Here is a 15,592-nt window from a genome sequence, read left to right on the forward strand (position 1 = left end):
TCCTGTCTCCGGCTCACATGGGTGTGTGCAGAGATTGGGTGACACCGCGCTCCCGTCTCCGGCTCACATGGGTGTGTGCAGAGATTGGGTGACACCGTGCTCCTGCCTCCGGCTCACATGGGTGTGTGCAGAGATTGGGTGACACCGCGCTCCTGCCTCCGGCTCACATGGGTGTGTGCAGAGATTGGGTGACACTGCGCTCCTGCCGCCGGCTCACATGGGTGTGTGCAGAGATTGGGTGACACCGCGCTCCTGTCTCCGGGTCACATGGGTGTGTGCAGAGATTGGGTGACACCGCGCTCCTGTCTCCGGGTCACATGGGTGTGTGCAGAGATTGGGTGACACCGCGCTCCTGCCTCCGGCTCACATGGGTGTGTGCAGAGATTGGGTGACACTGCGCTCCTGCCGCCGGCTCACATGGGTGTGTGCAGAGATTGGGTGACACTGCGCTCCTGCCGCCGGCTCACATGGGTGTGTGCAGAGATTGGGTGACACCGCGCTCCTGTCTCCGGGTCACATGGGTGTGTGCAGAGATTGGGTGACACTGCGCTCCTGTCTCCGGCTCACATGGGTGTGTGCAGAGATTGGGTGACACCGCGCTCCTGCCTCCGGCTCACATGGGTGTGTGCAGAGATTGGGTGACACCGCGCTCCTGCCTCCGGCTCACATGGGTGTGTGCAGAGATTGGGTGACACTGCGCTCCTGCCTCCGGCTCACATGGGTGTGTGCAGAGATTGGGTGACACCGCGCTCCCTCCTCCGGGTCACATGGGTGCGTGCAGAGATTGGGTGACACCGCGCTCCTGCCTCCGGCTCACATGGGTGTGTGCAGAGATTGGGTGACACCGCGCTCCTGTCTCCGGCTCACATGGGTGTGTGCAGAGATTGGGTGACACCGCGCTCCTGCCTCCGGCTCACATGGGTGCGTGCAGAGATTGGGTGACACCGCGCTCCTGCCTCCGGCTCACATGGGTGTGTGCAGAGATTGGGTGACACCGCGCTCCTGTCTCCGGCTCACATGGGTGTGTGCAGAGATTGGGTGACACCGCGCTCCTGTCTCCGGGTCACATGGGTGTGTGCAGAGATTGGGTGACACCGCGCTCCTGCCTCCGGGTCACATGGGTGTGTGCAGAGATTGGGTGACACTGCGCTCCTGTCTCCGGCTCACATGGGTGTGTGCAGAGATTGGGTGACACCGCGCTCCTGCCTCCGGGTCACATGGGTGTGTGCATAGATTGGGTGACACCGCGCTCCTGTCTCCGGGTCACATGGGTGTGTGCAGAGATTGGGTGACACCGCGCTCCTGCCTCCGGGTCACATGGGTGTGTGCAGAGATTGGGTGACACCGCGCTCCTGTCTCCGGGTCACATGGGTGTGTGCAGAGATTGGGTGACACCGCGCTCCTGTCTCCGGGTCACATGGGTGTGTGCAGATTGGGTGACAGGGTACTGCTGTTTGGGTCTGTTCTGAGTAGAGATGTGGGAATGTCTTTAAATAGTATTTTCTTAAAATGTGCCGATTTGTGACATTTTTGCGAGTTCCCGTCGTTAACAGTCTCGCCACTTTTAGCCATCGTTAGTCAAAATGGAAGTATATAAGCGGGCCACGTACCTTCCACATTTAACCCTTTGAGTGCCGAAGGAACACTCGCTATCACCTGACCGCTTCCCTGAAATGATCACATGATCAATCCATCACTGATGAATAATTCCTCATAGTTCAAGTTCTGCTCCACAGGAGCGCAGAATAATATCTCCCCAATATGCACAGGTAACTAGGACACGCCCACTCCCCAATATGCACAGGTAACTAGGACACGCCCACTCCCCAATATGCACAGGTAACTAGGACATGCCCACTCCCCAATATGCACAGGTAACTAGGACACGCCCACTCCCCAACATGCACAGGTAACTAGGACACGCCAACTCCCCAATATGCACAGGTAACTAGGACACGCCCACTCCCCAATATGCACAGGTAACTAGGACACGCCCACTCCCCAATATGCACAGGTAACTAGGACATGCCCACTCCCCAATATGCACAGGTAACTAGGACATGCCCACTCCCCAATATGCACAGGTAACTAGGACACGCCCACTCCCCAACATGCACAGGTAACTAGGACACGCCCATTCCCCAATATGCACAGGTAACTAGGACACGCCAACTCCCCAACATGCACAGGTAACTAGAACACGCCCACTCCCCAACATGCAAAGGTAACTAGGACACGCCCACTCCCCAATATGCACAGGTAACTAGGACACGCCCACTCCCCAATATGCACAGGTAACTAGAACACGCCCACTCCCCAATATGCACAGGTAACTAGGACACGCCCACTCCCCAATATGCACAGGTAACTAGGACACGCCCACTCCCCAACATGCACAGGTAACTAGGACATGCCCACTCCCCAACATGCACAGGTAACTAGGACACGCCCACTCCCCAACATGCACAGGTAACTAGGACACGCCCACTCCCCAACATGCACAGGTAACTAGGACACGCCCACTCCCCAACATGCACAGGTAACTAGGACACGCCCACTCCCCAATATGCACAGGTAACTAGGACACGCCCACTCCCCAACATGCACAGGTAACTAGGACATGCCCACTCCCCAACATGCACAGGTAACTAGGACACGCCCACTCCCCAATATGCACAGGTAACTAGGACACGCCCACTCCCCAATATGCACAGGTAACTAGGACACGCCCACTCCCCAACATGCACAGGTAACTAGGACACGCCCACTCCCCAACATGCACAGGTAACTAGGACACGCCCACTCCCCAACATGCACAGGTAACTAGGACACGCCCACTCCCCAATATGCACAGGTAACTAGGACACGCCCACTCCCCAACATGCACAGGTAACTAGGACATGCCCACTCCCCAACATGCACAGGTAACTAGGACACGCCCACTCCCCAACATGCAAAGGTAACTAGGACACGCCCACTCCCCAATATGCACAGGTAACTAGGACACGCCCACTCCCCAACATGCACAGGTAACTAGGACATGCCCACTCCCCAACATGCACAGGTAACTAGGACACGACCACTCCCCAATATGCACAGGTAACTACGACACGCCCACTCCCCAATATGCACAGGTAACTAGGACACGCCCACTCCCCAACATGCACAGGTAACTAGGACACGCCCACTCCCCAATATGCACAGGCAACTAGGACACGCCCACTCCCCAATATGCACAGGTAACTAGGACACGCCCACTCCCCAATATGCACAGGTAACTAGGACACGCCCACTCCCCAATATGCACAGGTAACTAGGACACGACCACTCCCCAATATGCACAGGTAACTAGGACACGCCGAGGCTCACTCCCCAACATGCACAGGTATCTAGGACACGCCCACTCCCCAACATGCACAGGTAACTAGGACACACCCGCTCCCCAACATGCACAGGTAACTAATACACACCCAGGCTCACTCCCCAACATGTACAGGTAACTAGGACACGCCCACTCCCCAACATGCACAGGTTACTAGGACACGCACAGGCTCACTCCCCAACATGTACAGGTAACTAGGACACGCCCACTCCCCAACATGCACAGGCAACTAGGACACGCCCACTCCCCAACATGCACAGGTAACTAGGACACGCCCACTCCCCAACATGCACAGGTAACTAGGACACGCTCACTCCCCAACATGCACAGGTAACTAGGACACGCCCACTCCCCAACATGCACAGGCAAATAGGACACGCCCACTCCCAACATGTACAGGTAACTAGGACACGCCCACTCCCCAACATGCACAGGCAAATAGGACACGCCCACTCCCCAACATGTACAGGTTACTAGGACACGCCCACTCCCCAACATGCACAGACAAATAGGACACGCCCACTCCCCAACATGCACAGGTAACTAGGACACGTCCACTCTCCAACATGCACAGGCAACTAGGACACGCCCACTCCCCAACATGCACAGGTAACTAGGACATGCCCACTCCCCAACATGCACAAGTAACTAGGACACGTCCACTCCCCAACATGCACAGGTAACTAGGACACGTCCACTCTCCAACATGCACAGGCAACTAGGACACGCCCACTCCCCAACATGCACAGGTAACTAGGACACGCCCACTCCCCAACATGTACAGGTAACTAGGACACGTCCACTCTCCAACATGCACAGGCAACTAGGACACGCCCACTCCCCAACATGCACAGGTAACTAGGACACGCCCACTCCCCAACATGCACAGGTAACTAGGACACGTCCACTCCCCAACATGTACAGGTAACTAGGACACGCCCACTCCCCAACATGCACAGGTAACTAGGACATGCCCACTCCCCAACATTCACAGGTAACTAGGACACGCCCACTCCCCAACATGCACAGGCAAATAGGACACGCCCACTCCCCAACATGCACAGGTTACTAGGACACGCCCAGGTTTACTCCCCAACATGTACAGGTAACTAAGACACACCCAGGCCCACTCTCCAACATGCACAGGTAACTAGGACACGCCCACTCCCCAACATGCACAGGTAAATAGGACACGCCCACTCCCCAACATGCACAGGTAACTAGGACACGCCCACTCCCCAACATGCACAGGTTACTAGGACATGCACAGGCTCACTCCCCAACATGCACAGGCAACTAGGACCCGCCCAGGCTCACTCTCCAGCATGCACAGGTAACTAGGACACGCCCACTCCCCAACATGCACAGGTAACTAGGACACGTCCACTCTCCAACATGCACAGGCAACTAGGACACGCCCACTCCCCAACATGCATAGGTAACTAGGACACGCCCACTCCCCAACATGCACAGGTAACTAGGACACGACCAATCCCCAACATGCACAGGTAACTAGGACACGCCCACTCCCCAACATGCACAGGTAACTAGGACACGCCCACTCCCCAACATGCACAGGTAACTAGGACACGCCCACTCCCCAACATGCACAGGTACCTAGGACACGCCCACTCCCCAACATGCACAGGCAACTAGGACACGCCCACTCCCCAACATGCACAGGTAACTAGGACACGCCCACTGCCTAACATGCACAAGTAACTAGGACACGCCCACTCTCCAACATGCACAAGTAACTAGGACACACCCACTCCCCAACATGCACAGGTAACTAGGACACACCCGCTCCCCAACATGCACAGGTAACTAAGACACAACCAGGCTCACTCCCTAACATGTACAGGTAACTACGACACACCCACTCCCCAACATGCACAGGTAACTAGGACATGCCCACTCCCCAACATGCACAGGTAACTAGGACACGCCCACTCCCCAACATGCACAGGTAACTAGGACACGCCCACTCCCCAACATGCACAGGTAACTAAGACACGCCCACTCCCCAAAATGCACTGGTAACTAAGACACGCCCACTCCCCAACATGCACAGGTAACTAAGACACGCACAGGCTCACTCCCCAACATGCAATGCAACAAAAACACACACACAGCTCAGATACACTGCAAGGCAAGGATTGGCTGCAGGAGACAAATGGGCTAATTGAATACTTGACACGCAGCTGGGGAGCGGTGTACGTCATCACGTGGAGGTGCCGCGTGAAAGAGAAAGGCGGCGCGTCCGAGGGGGCGGAGCTAAGCTCTGTAAGCAGAGCGGGGGTGCGCGTACGCGCTGGTGCCAGAGCGGAGGTCTGAGATAAGGACTGGTAAGGAGGGAACACGTTGCAAAGGACGTGTTCCCCGATTCCTTACTCTAAGTCAATCCCAGGACCACTCCCCAACATGCACAGGTAACTAAGCCACGCCAAGGCTCACTCATCAATATGTACAGGTAACTAAGCAACGCCCAGGCTCACTCATCAATATGTACAGGTAACTAAGCCACGCCCAGGCTCACTCATCAATATGTACAGGTAACTAAGCCACGCCCAGGCTCACTCATCAATATGTACAGGTAACTAAGCCACGCCCAGGCTCACTCATCAATATGTACAGGTAACTAAGCCACGCCCAGGCTCACTCATCAATATGTACAGGTAACTAAGCCACGCCAAGGCTCACTCATCAATATGTACAGGTAACTAAGCCACGCCCAGGCTCACTCATCAATATGTACAGTACAGGTAACTAACCCACGCCAAGGCTCACTCATCAATATGTACAGGTAACTAAGCCACGCCACGGGTCACTCATCAATATGTACAGGTAACTAAGCCACGCCCAGGCTCACTCATCAATATGTACAGGTAACTAAGACACACACAGGCTCACTCATCAATATGTACAGGTAACTAAGCCACACCCAGGCTCACTCATCAATATGTACAGGTAACTAAGCCACGCCCAGGCTCACTCATCAATATGTACAGGTAACTAAGACACACACAGGCTCACTCATCAATATGTACAGGTAACTAAGCCACGCCCAGGCTCACTCATCAATATGTACAGGTAACTAAGACACACACAGGCTCACTCATCAATATGTACAGGTAACTAAGCCACGCCTAGGCTCACTCATCAATATGCACAGGTAACTAAGCCACGCCCAGGCTCACTCATCAATATGTACAGGTAACTAAGCCACGCCCAGACTCACTCCCCAACATGCACAGGTAACTAAGCCACGCTTAGGCTCACTCATCAATATGTACAGGTAACTAAGCCACGCCCAGGTTCACTCATCAATATGTACAGGTAACTAAGCCACGCCCCACCCAGGTTCACTCATCAACATGCACAGGTAACTAAGCCACGCCCAGGCTCACTCCACAACATGCACAGGTAACTACGCCACGCCCAGACTCACTCATCAATATGTACAGGTAACTAAGCCACGCCCAGGCTCACTCATCAATATGTACAGGTAACTAAGCCACGCCCAGAATCACTCCCCAACATGCACAGGTAACTAAGCCACGCCCAGGCTCACTCATCAATATGTACAGGTAACTAAGCCACGCCCAGGCTCACTCATCAATATGTACAGGTAACTAAGCCACGCCCAGATTCACTCCCCAACATGCACAGGTAACTAAGCCACGCCCAGGCTCACTCATCAATATGTACAGGTAACTAAGCCACACCCAGACTCACTCCCCAACATGCACAGGTAACTAAGACACACACAGGCTCACTCACCAATATGCACAGGTAACTAAAACACACACAGGCTCACTCACCAACATGCACAGGTAACTAAGACACACACAGGCTCACGCACCAGCATGCACAGGTAACTAGGACATGCCCAGGCTCACTGCCCGCCATGCACAGGTAACTAAGCCACGCCCAGGCTCACTCATCAATATGTACAGGTAACTAAGACAGACACAGGCCCACTCCCCAACATGCACAGGTAACTGACACACCTAGGCTCACTCCCCAACATGCACAGGTAACAAGGACATGCCCAAGCTCACTCCCCAACATGCACAGGTAACTAAGACACACACACAGGCTCACTCCCCAATATGCACAGGTAACTAAGACACGCCGAGGCTAACTCCCCAACATGCACAGGTAACTAGGACACGCCCAGGCTCACTCACCAGCATGCACAGGTAACTAGGACACGCCCAGGCTCACTCCCCAATATGCACAGGTAACTAAGTCACACACACAGGCTCACTCCCCAATATGCACAGGTAACTAAGACACGCCGAGGCTAACTCACCAACATGCAGAGGTAACTAGGACACGCCCAGGCCCACTCACCAGCATGCACAGGTAACTAGGACATGCCCAGGCTCACTCATCAACATGCACAGGTAACTACGCCACGCCCAGGCTCACTCCCCAACATGCACAGGTAACTAGGACACGCCCAGGCTCACTCCCCAACATGCACAGGTAACTAGGACATGCCCAGGCTCACTCATCAACATGCACAGGTAACTACGCCACGCCCAGGCCCACTCACCAGCATGCACAGGTAACTAGGACACGCCCAGGCTCACTCATCAACATGCACAGGTAACTACGCCACGCCCAGGCTCACTCCCCAACATGCACAGGTAACTACACCACGCCCAGGCTCACTCCCCAACATGCACAGGTAACTACGCCACGCCCAGGCTCACTCCCCAACATGCACAGGTAACTACGCCACGCCCAGGCTCACTCCCCAACATGCACAGGTAACTAGGACACGCCCAGGCTCACTCATCAACATGCACAGGTAACTAGGACATGCCCAGGCTCACTCACCAACATGCACAGGTAACTAGGACACGCCGAGGCTAACTCCCCAACATGCACAGGTAACTAGGACACGCCCAGGCTCACTCCCCAACATGCACAAGTAACTAGGACACACCCACTCCCCAACATGCACAGGTAACTAGGACACGCCGAGGCTAACTCCCCAACTTGCAATGCAACAAAAACACACACACAGCTCAGATACACTGCAAGGCAAGGATTGGCTGCAGGAGACAAATGGGCTAATTGAATACTTGACACGCAGCTGGGGAGCGGTGTACGTCATCAAGTTGAGGTGCCGCGTGAAAGAGAAAGGCGGCGCGTCCGAGGGGGCGGAGCTAAGCTCTGTAAGCAGAGCGGGGGTGCGCGTACGCGCTGGTGCCAGAGCGGAGGTCTGAGATAAGGACTGGTAAGGAGGGAACACGTTGCAAAGGACATGTTCCCCGATTCCTTACTCTAAGTCAATCCCAGGACCACTCCCCAACATGCACAGGTAACTAAGCCACGCCAAGGCTCACTCATCAATATGTACAGGTAACTAAGCCACGCCCAGGCTCACTCATCAATATGTACAGGTAACTAAGCCACGCCCAGGCTCACTCATCAATATGTACAGGTAACTAAGCCACGCCCAGGCTCACTCATCAATATGTACAGGTAACTAAGCCACGCCCAGGCTCACTCATCAATATGTACAGGTAACTAAGCCACGCCCAGGCTCACTCATCAATATGTACAGGTAACTAAGCCACGCCCAGGCTCACTCATCAATATGTACAGGTAACTAAGCCACGCCCAGGCTCACTCATCAATATGTACAGGTAACTAAGCCACACCCAGACTCACTCCCCAACATGCACAGGTAACTAAGACACACACAGGCTCACTCACCAATATGCACAGGTAACTAAGACACACACAGGCTCACTCACCAACATGCACAGGTAACTAAGACACACACAGGCTCACGCACCAGCATGCACAGGTAACTAGGACATGCCCAGGCTCACTGCCCGCCATGCACAGGTAACTAAGCCACGCCCAGGCTCACTCATCAATATGTACAGGTAACTAAGACAGACACAGGCCCACTCCCCAACATGCACAGGTAACTGACACACCTAGGCTCACTCCCCAACATGCACAGGTAACAAGGACATGCCCAAGCTCACTCCCCAACATGCACAGGTAACTAAGACACACACACAGGCTCACTCCCCAATATGCACAGGTAACTAAGACACGCCGAGGCTAACTTCCCAACATGCACAGGTAACTAGGACACGCCCAGGCTCACTCACCAGCATGCACAGGTAACTAGGACACGCCCAGGCTCACTCCCCAATATGCACAGGTAACTAAGTCACACACACAGGCTCACTCCCCAATATGCACAGGTAACTAAGCCACGCCCAGGCTCACTCATCAATATGTACAGGTAACTAAGCCACGCCACGGCTCACTCATCAACATGCACAGGTAACTAGGACACGCCCAGGCTCACTCACCAACATGCACAGGTAACTAGGACACGCCCAGGCTCACTCACCAACATGCACAGGTAACTAGGACACGCCCAGGCTCACTCCCCAACATGCACAGGTAACTAGGACACGCCCAGGCTCACTCCCCAACATGCACAGGTAACTACGCCACGCCCAGGCTCACTCCCCAACATGCACAGGTAACTAGGACACGCCCAGGCTCACTCCCCAACATGCACAGGTAACTAGGACACGCCCAGGCTCACTCCCCAACATGCACAGGTAACTAGGACATGCCCAGGCTCACTCCCCAACATGCACAGGTAACTAGGACACGCCCAGGCTCACTCACCAGCATGCACAGGTAACTAGGACATGCCCATGCTCACTCACCAGCATGCACAGGTAACTAAGACACACACAGGCTCACTCACCAATATGCACAGGTAACTAAGACACACCCAGGCTCACTCACCAACATGCACAGGTAACTAAGACACACACAGGCTCACTCACCAGCATGCACAGGTAACTATGACACGCCCAGGCTCACTCCCCGGCTCACTCATCAATATGTACAGGTAACTAAAACAGACACAGGCCCACTCCCCAACATGCACAGGTAACTGACACACCTAGGCTCACTCCCCAACATGCACAGGTAACAAGGACACGCCCAGGCTCACTCACCAACATGCACAGGTAACTAAGACATGCCCAGGCTCACTCACCAAAATGCACAGGTAACAAGGACACGCCCAGGCTCACTCACCAACATGCACAGGTAACAAGGACACGCCCACACTCACTCCCCAACATGCACAGGTAACTAAGACATGCCCAGGCCCACTCACCAAAATGCACAGGTAACAAGGACACGCCCAAGCTCACTCCCCAACATGCACAGGTAACTAGGACTTGCCGAGGTTAATTCCCCAACATGCACAGGTAACTAAGACACACCCAGGCCCACTCACCAACATGCACAGGTAACTAGGACACACCCAGGCTCACTCCCCAACATGCACAGGTAACTAGGACACACCCAGGCTCACTCCCCAACATGCACAGGTAACTAGGACACACACAGGCTCACTCCCCAACATGCACAGGTAACTAAGCCACACCCAGGCTCACTCCCCAACATGCACAGGTAACTAGGACACACACAGGCTCACTCCCCAACATGCACAGGTAACTAAGCCACACCCAGGCTCACTCCCCAACATGCACAGGTAACTAGGACACACACAGGCCCACTCACCAATATGCACAGGTAACTGAGACACGCCCAGGCCCACTCACCAACATGCACAGGTAACTAGGACACGCCCAGGCTCACTCCCCAACATGTACAGGTAACTAAGCCACGCCCAGACTCACTCCCCAACATGTACAGGTAACTAGGACACGACACAGCTTCTCACCTTTGGAGCGTCTCTTGTGGAAAAGCGCCTGGCACAGAAGGATAAGGAGGAAGGTGAGAACGCTGAGGATTCCCACGCAGCAGAGGAACACAGCGTAAAGATACAGGTCTGAGGAGGGAGAACAGCAAGAGAGAGTGAAAACCACCAAACTAACCTCACCCCAGGGAGCTGGGGACCCCGCAGAGTGACACAGACAGAAGGGAGTCTGTCCCTCCCCCCGCAGGGTGACACAGACAGAAGGGAGTCTGTCCCTCCCCAGGCAGGGTGACACACTGACACAGACAGAAGGGAGTCTGTCCCTCCCACCGCAGGGTGACACAGTGACACAGACAGAAGGGAGTCTATCCCTCCCCCTGCAGAGTGACACAGACAGAAGGGAGTCTGTCCCTCCCACCGCAGGGTCAGACAGAAGGCAGTCTGTCCCCCCCCCCCCCCACAGGGTGACACAGTGACACAAACAGAAGGGAGTCTGTCCCTCCCACCGCAGGGTGACACACTGACACAGACAGAAGGGAGTCTGTCCCTCCCCCCGCAGGATGACACAGACAGAAGGGAGTCTGTCCCTCCCCCCGCAAGGTGACACACTGACACAGACAGAAGGGAGTCTGCCCTCCCCCCGCAGGGTGACACAGTGACACAGACAGAAGGGAGTCTGTACCTCCCCCCGCAGGGTGACACAGTGACACAGACAGAAGGGAGTCTGTCCCTCCCCCCGCAGGGTGACACAGTGACACAGACAGAAGGGAGTCTGTACCTCCCCCCGCAGGGTGACACAGTGACACAGACAGAAGGGAGTCTGTCCCTCGCTCCGCAGGGTGACACAGTGACACAGATAGAAGGCAGTCTGTCCCTCCCCCCACCGGGTGACACAAACAGAAGGGAGTCTGTCCCTCCCACCGTAGGGTGATACACTGACACAAACAGAAGGGAGTCTGTCCCTCCCCCCACAGGGTGACACAGTGACACAAACAGATGGGAGCTATAAGTCTGTCCCTCCCCCCGCAGGGTGACACAGACAGAAAGGAGTCTGTCCCTCCCCCCGCAGGGTGACACAGTGACACAGACAGAAGGGAGTCTGTCCCTCGCTCCGCAGGGTGACACAGTGACACAGATAGAAGGCAGTCTGTCCCTCCCCCCACCGGGTGACACAAACAGAAGGGAGTCTGTCCCTCCCACCGTAGGGTGATACACTGACACAAACAGAAGGGAGTCTGTCCCTCCCCCCACAGGGTGACACAGTGACACAAACAGATGGGAGCTATAAGTCTGTCCCTCCCCCCGCAGGGTGACACAGACAGAAAGGAGTCTGTCCCTCCCCCCGCAGGGTGACACAGTGACACAGACAGAAGGGAGTCTGTCCCTCGCTCCGCAGGGTGACACAGTGACACAGATAGAAGGCAGTCTGTCCCTCCCCCCACCGGGTGACACAAACAGAAGGGAGTCTGTCCCTCCCCCCGCAGGGTGACACAGTGACACAGACAAAGCCTGTGGCCCATTGAGTCTGTATCTGAAATTCCTACAGGTTATTAAGAATCTAATTTCCTTACAAATATTTGTTTACCTTGAAATAAATTCCACGTGAATAATTTCTTCTCCTCGGAAACGGTGTGAGAAGTTACTGCAACAAAAAACACACACAGCTCAGATACACTGCAACAAAACACACACACAGCTCAGATACACTGCAACAAAACACACACACAGCTCAGATACACTGCAACAAAACACACACAGAGCTCAGACACACTGCAACAAAACACACACACAGCTCAGATACAATGCAACAAAACACACACACAGCTCAGATACACTGCAACAAAACACACACAGAGCTCAGATACACTGCAACAAAACACACACAGAGCTCAGATACACTGCAACAAAACACACACACAGCTCAGATACAATGCAACAAAACACACACACAGAGCTCAGATACACTGCAACAAAACACACACAGCTCAGATACACTGCAACAAAAACACACACACAGAGCTCAGATACACTGCAACAAAACACACACAGCTCAGATACACTGCAAGAGGAACACACACAGCTCAGATACACTGCAAAGGAACACATACACACACAGCTCAGATACACTGCAAGAGGAACACAGACACAGCTCAGATACACTGCAAGAGGAACATACACACAGCTCAGATACACTACAAGAGGAACACACACACAGCTACGATACACTGCACGAGGAACACACACAGCTCAGATACACTGCAAGAGGAACACATACACACACAGCTCAGATACACTACAAGAGGAACACATACACACAGCTCAGATACACTACAAGAGGAACAACTACACATAAAGCTCAGATACACTGCAAGAGGAACACACACACAGCTCAGATACACTGCAAGAGGAACATACACACAGCTCAGATACACTGCAAGAGGAACACATACACACACAGTTCAGATACACTGCAAGAGGAACACACACACAGCTCAGATACACTGCAAGAGGAACATACACACAGCTCAGATACACTGCACAAGGAACACATACACACGCAGCTCAGATACACTACACGAGGAACACATACACACACAGCTCAGATACACTGCAAGAGGAACACACACATACAGCTCATGTACACTGCAAGAGGAACACACACACAGCTACGATACACTGCACGAGGAACACACACAGCTCAGATACACTGCAAGAGGAACACATACACACACAGCTCAGATACACTACAAGAGGAACACATACACACAGCTCAGATACACTACAAGAGGAACACATACACATAAAGCTCAGATACACTGCAAGAGGAACACACACACAGCTCAGATACACTGCAAGAGGAACATACACACAGCTCAGATACACTGCAAGAGGAACACATACACACACAGCTCAGATACACTGCAAGAGGAACATACACACAGCTCAGATACACTGCACAAGGAACACATACACACACAGATCAGATACACTACACGAGGAACACATACACACACAGCTCAGATACACTGCAAGAGGAACACACACATACAGCTCATGTACACTGCAAGAGGAACACATACACACAGCTCAGATACACTGCAAGAGGAACACACATACAGCTCAGATACACTGCAAGAGGAACACATACACACAGCTAAGATACACTGCAAGAGGAACACATACACACACAGCTCAGATACACTGCAAGAGGAACACATACACACAGCTAAGATACACTGCAAGAGGAACACATACACACACAGCTCAGATACACTGCCAGAGGAACATACACATACAGCTCAGGTACACTACAAGAGGAACATACACACACAGCTCGGATACACTGCAAGAGGAACACACATACAGCTCAGATACACTGCAAGAGGAACACATACACACAGCTCAGATACACTGCAAGAGGAACACATACAGCTCAAATACACTGCAAGAGGAACATACACATACAGCTCAGGTACACTACAAGAGGAACATACACGCACAGCTCAGATACACTGCAAGAGGAACACATACACACACAGCTCAGATACACTGCAAGAGGAACACACACATACAGCTCAGGTACACTACAAGAGGAACACACACATACAGCTCAGATACACTACAAGAGGAACACACACACAGCTTGGATACACTGCATGAGGAACACATAAACACAGCTAACATACACTGCAAGAGGAACACATACACACAGCTCAGATACACTGCAAGAAGAACATACACACACAGCTCAGGTACACTACAAGAGGAACATACACACACAGCTCGGATACACTGCAAGAGGAACACACATACAGCTCAGATACACTGCAAGAGGAACACATACACACAGCTCAGATACACTACAAGAGGAACACATACACACAGCTCAGATACACTGCAAGAGGAAAACACACATACACACACAGCTCAGATACACTGCAAAGAGGAACACATACACACACAGCTCAGATACACTGCAAGAGGAACACATACACACACAGCTCAGATACACTGCAAGAGGAACACATACACACACAGCTCAGATACACTGCAAGAGGAACACATACACACACAGCTCAGATACACTGCAAGAGGAACACACACATACAGCTCAGGTACACTACAAGAGGAACACACACACAGCTCGGATACACTGCATGAGGAACACATACACACAGCTAACATACACTGCAAGAGGAACACATACACACAGCTCAGATACACTGCAAGAAGAACATACACACACAGCTGAGATACACTGCACGAGGAACACATACACACACAGCTCAGATACACTGCACGAGGAACACATACACACACAGCTCAGATACACTGCACGAGGAACACATACACATACAGCTCAGATACACTGCACGAGGAACATACACACAGCTCAGATACACTGCAAGAGGAACACATACACACACATCTCAGATACACTGCAAGAGGAACATACACACACAGCTCAGATACACTGC

General features: G+C 53.2%; 1 protein-coding gene across 1 annotated transcript in view; it reads right to left on the reverse strand.

The window, feature by feature from the left end:
* The window catches only part of VSTM4 (V-set and transmembrane domain containing 4), a 91,805-nt gene that overhangs the window by 55,776 nt on the left and 20,437 nt on the right, over positions 1-15,592 (reverse strand). Inside the window, exons 3-4 of the mRNA XM_075610262.1 lie at positions 12,700-12,756; positions 11,139-11,246 (exon numbers count right to left, since the gene is read on the reverse strand). Of these exons, the coding sequence (XP_075466377.1) occupies positions 11,139-11,246; positions 12,700-12,756 (165 nt within the window). The remainder of the gene's footprint in view (positions 1-11,138; positions 11,247-12,699; positions 12,757-15,592) is intronic.

The sequence above is a fragment of the Ascaphus truei genome, chromosome 8 (genome assembly GCF_040206685.1).
Source record: "Ascaphus truei isolate aAscTru1 chromosome 8, aAscTru1.hap1, whole genome shotgun sequence".
Lineage (NCBI taxonomy): Eukaryota > Metazoa > Chordata > Amphibia > Anura > Ascaphidae > Ascaphus > Ascaphus truei.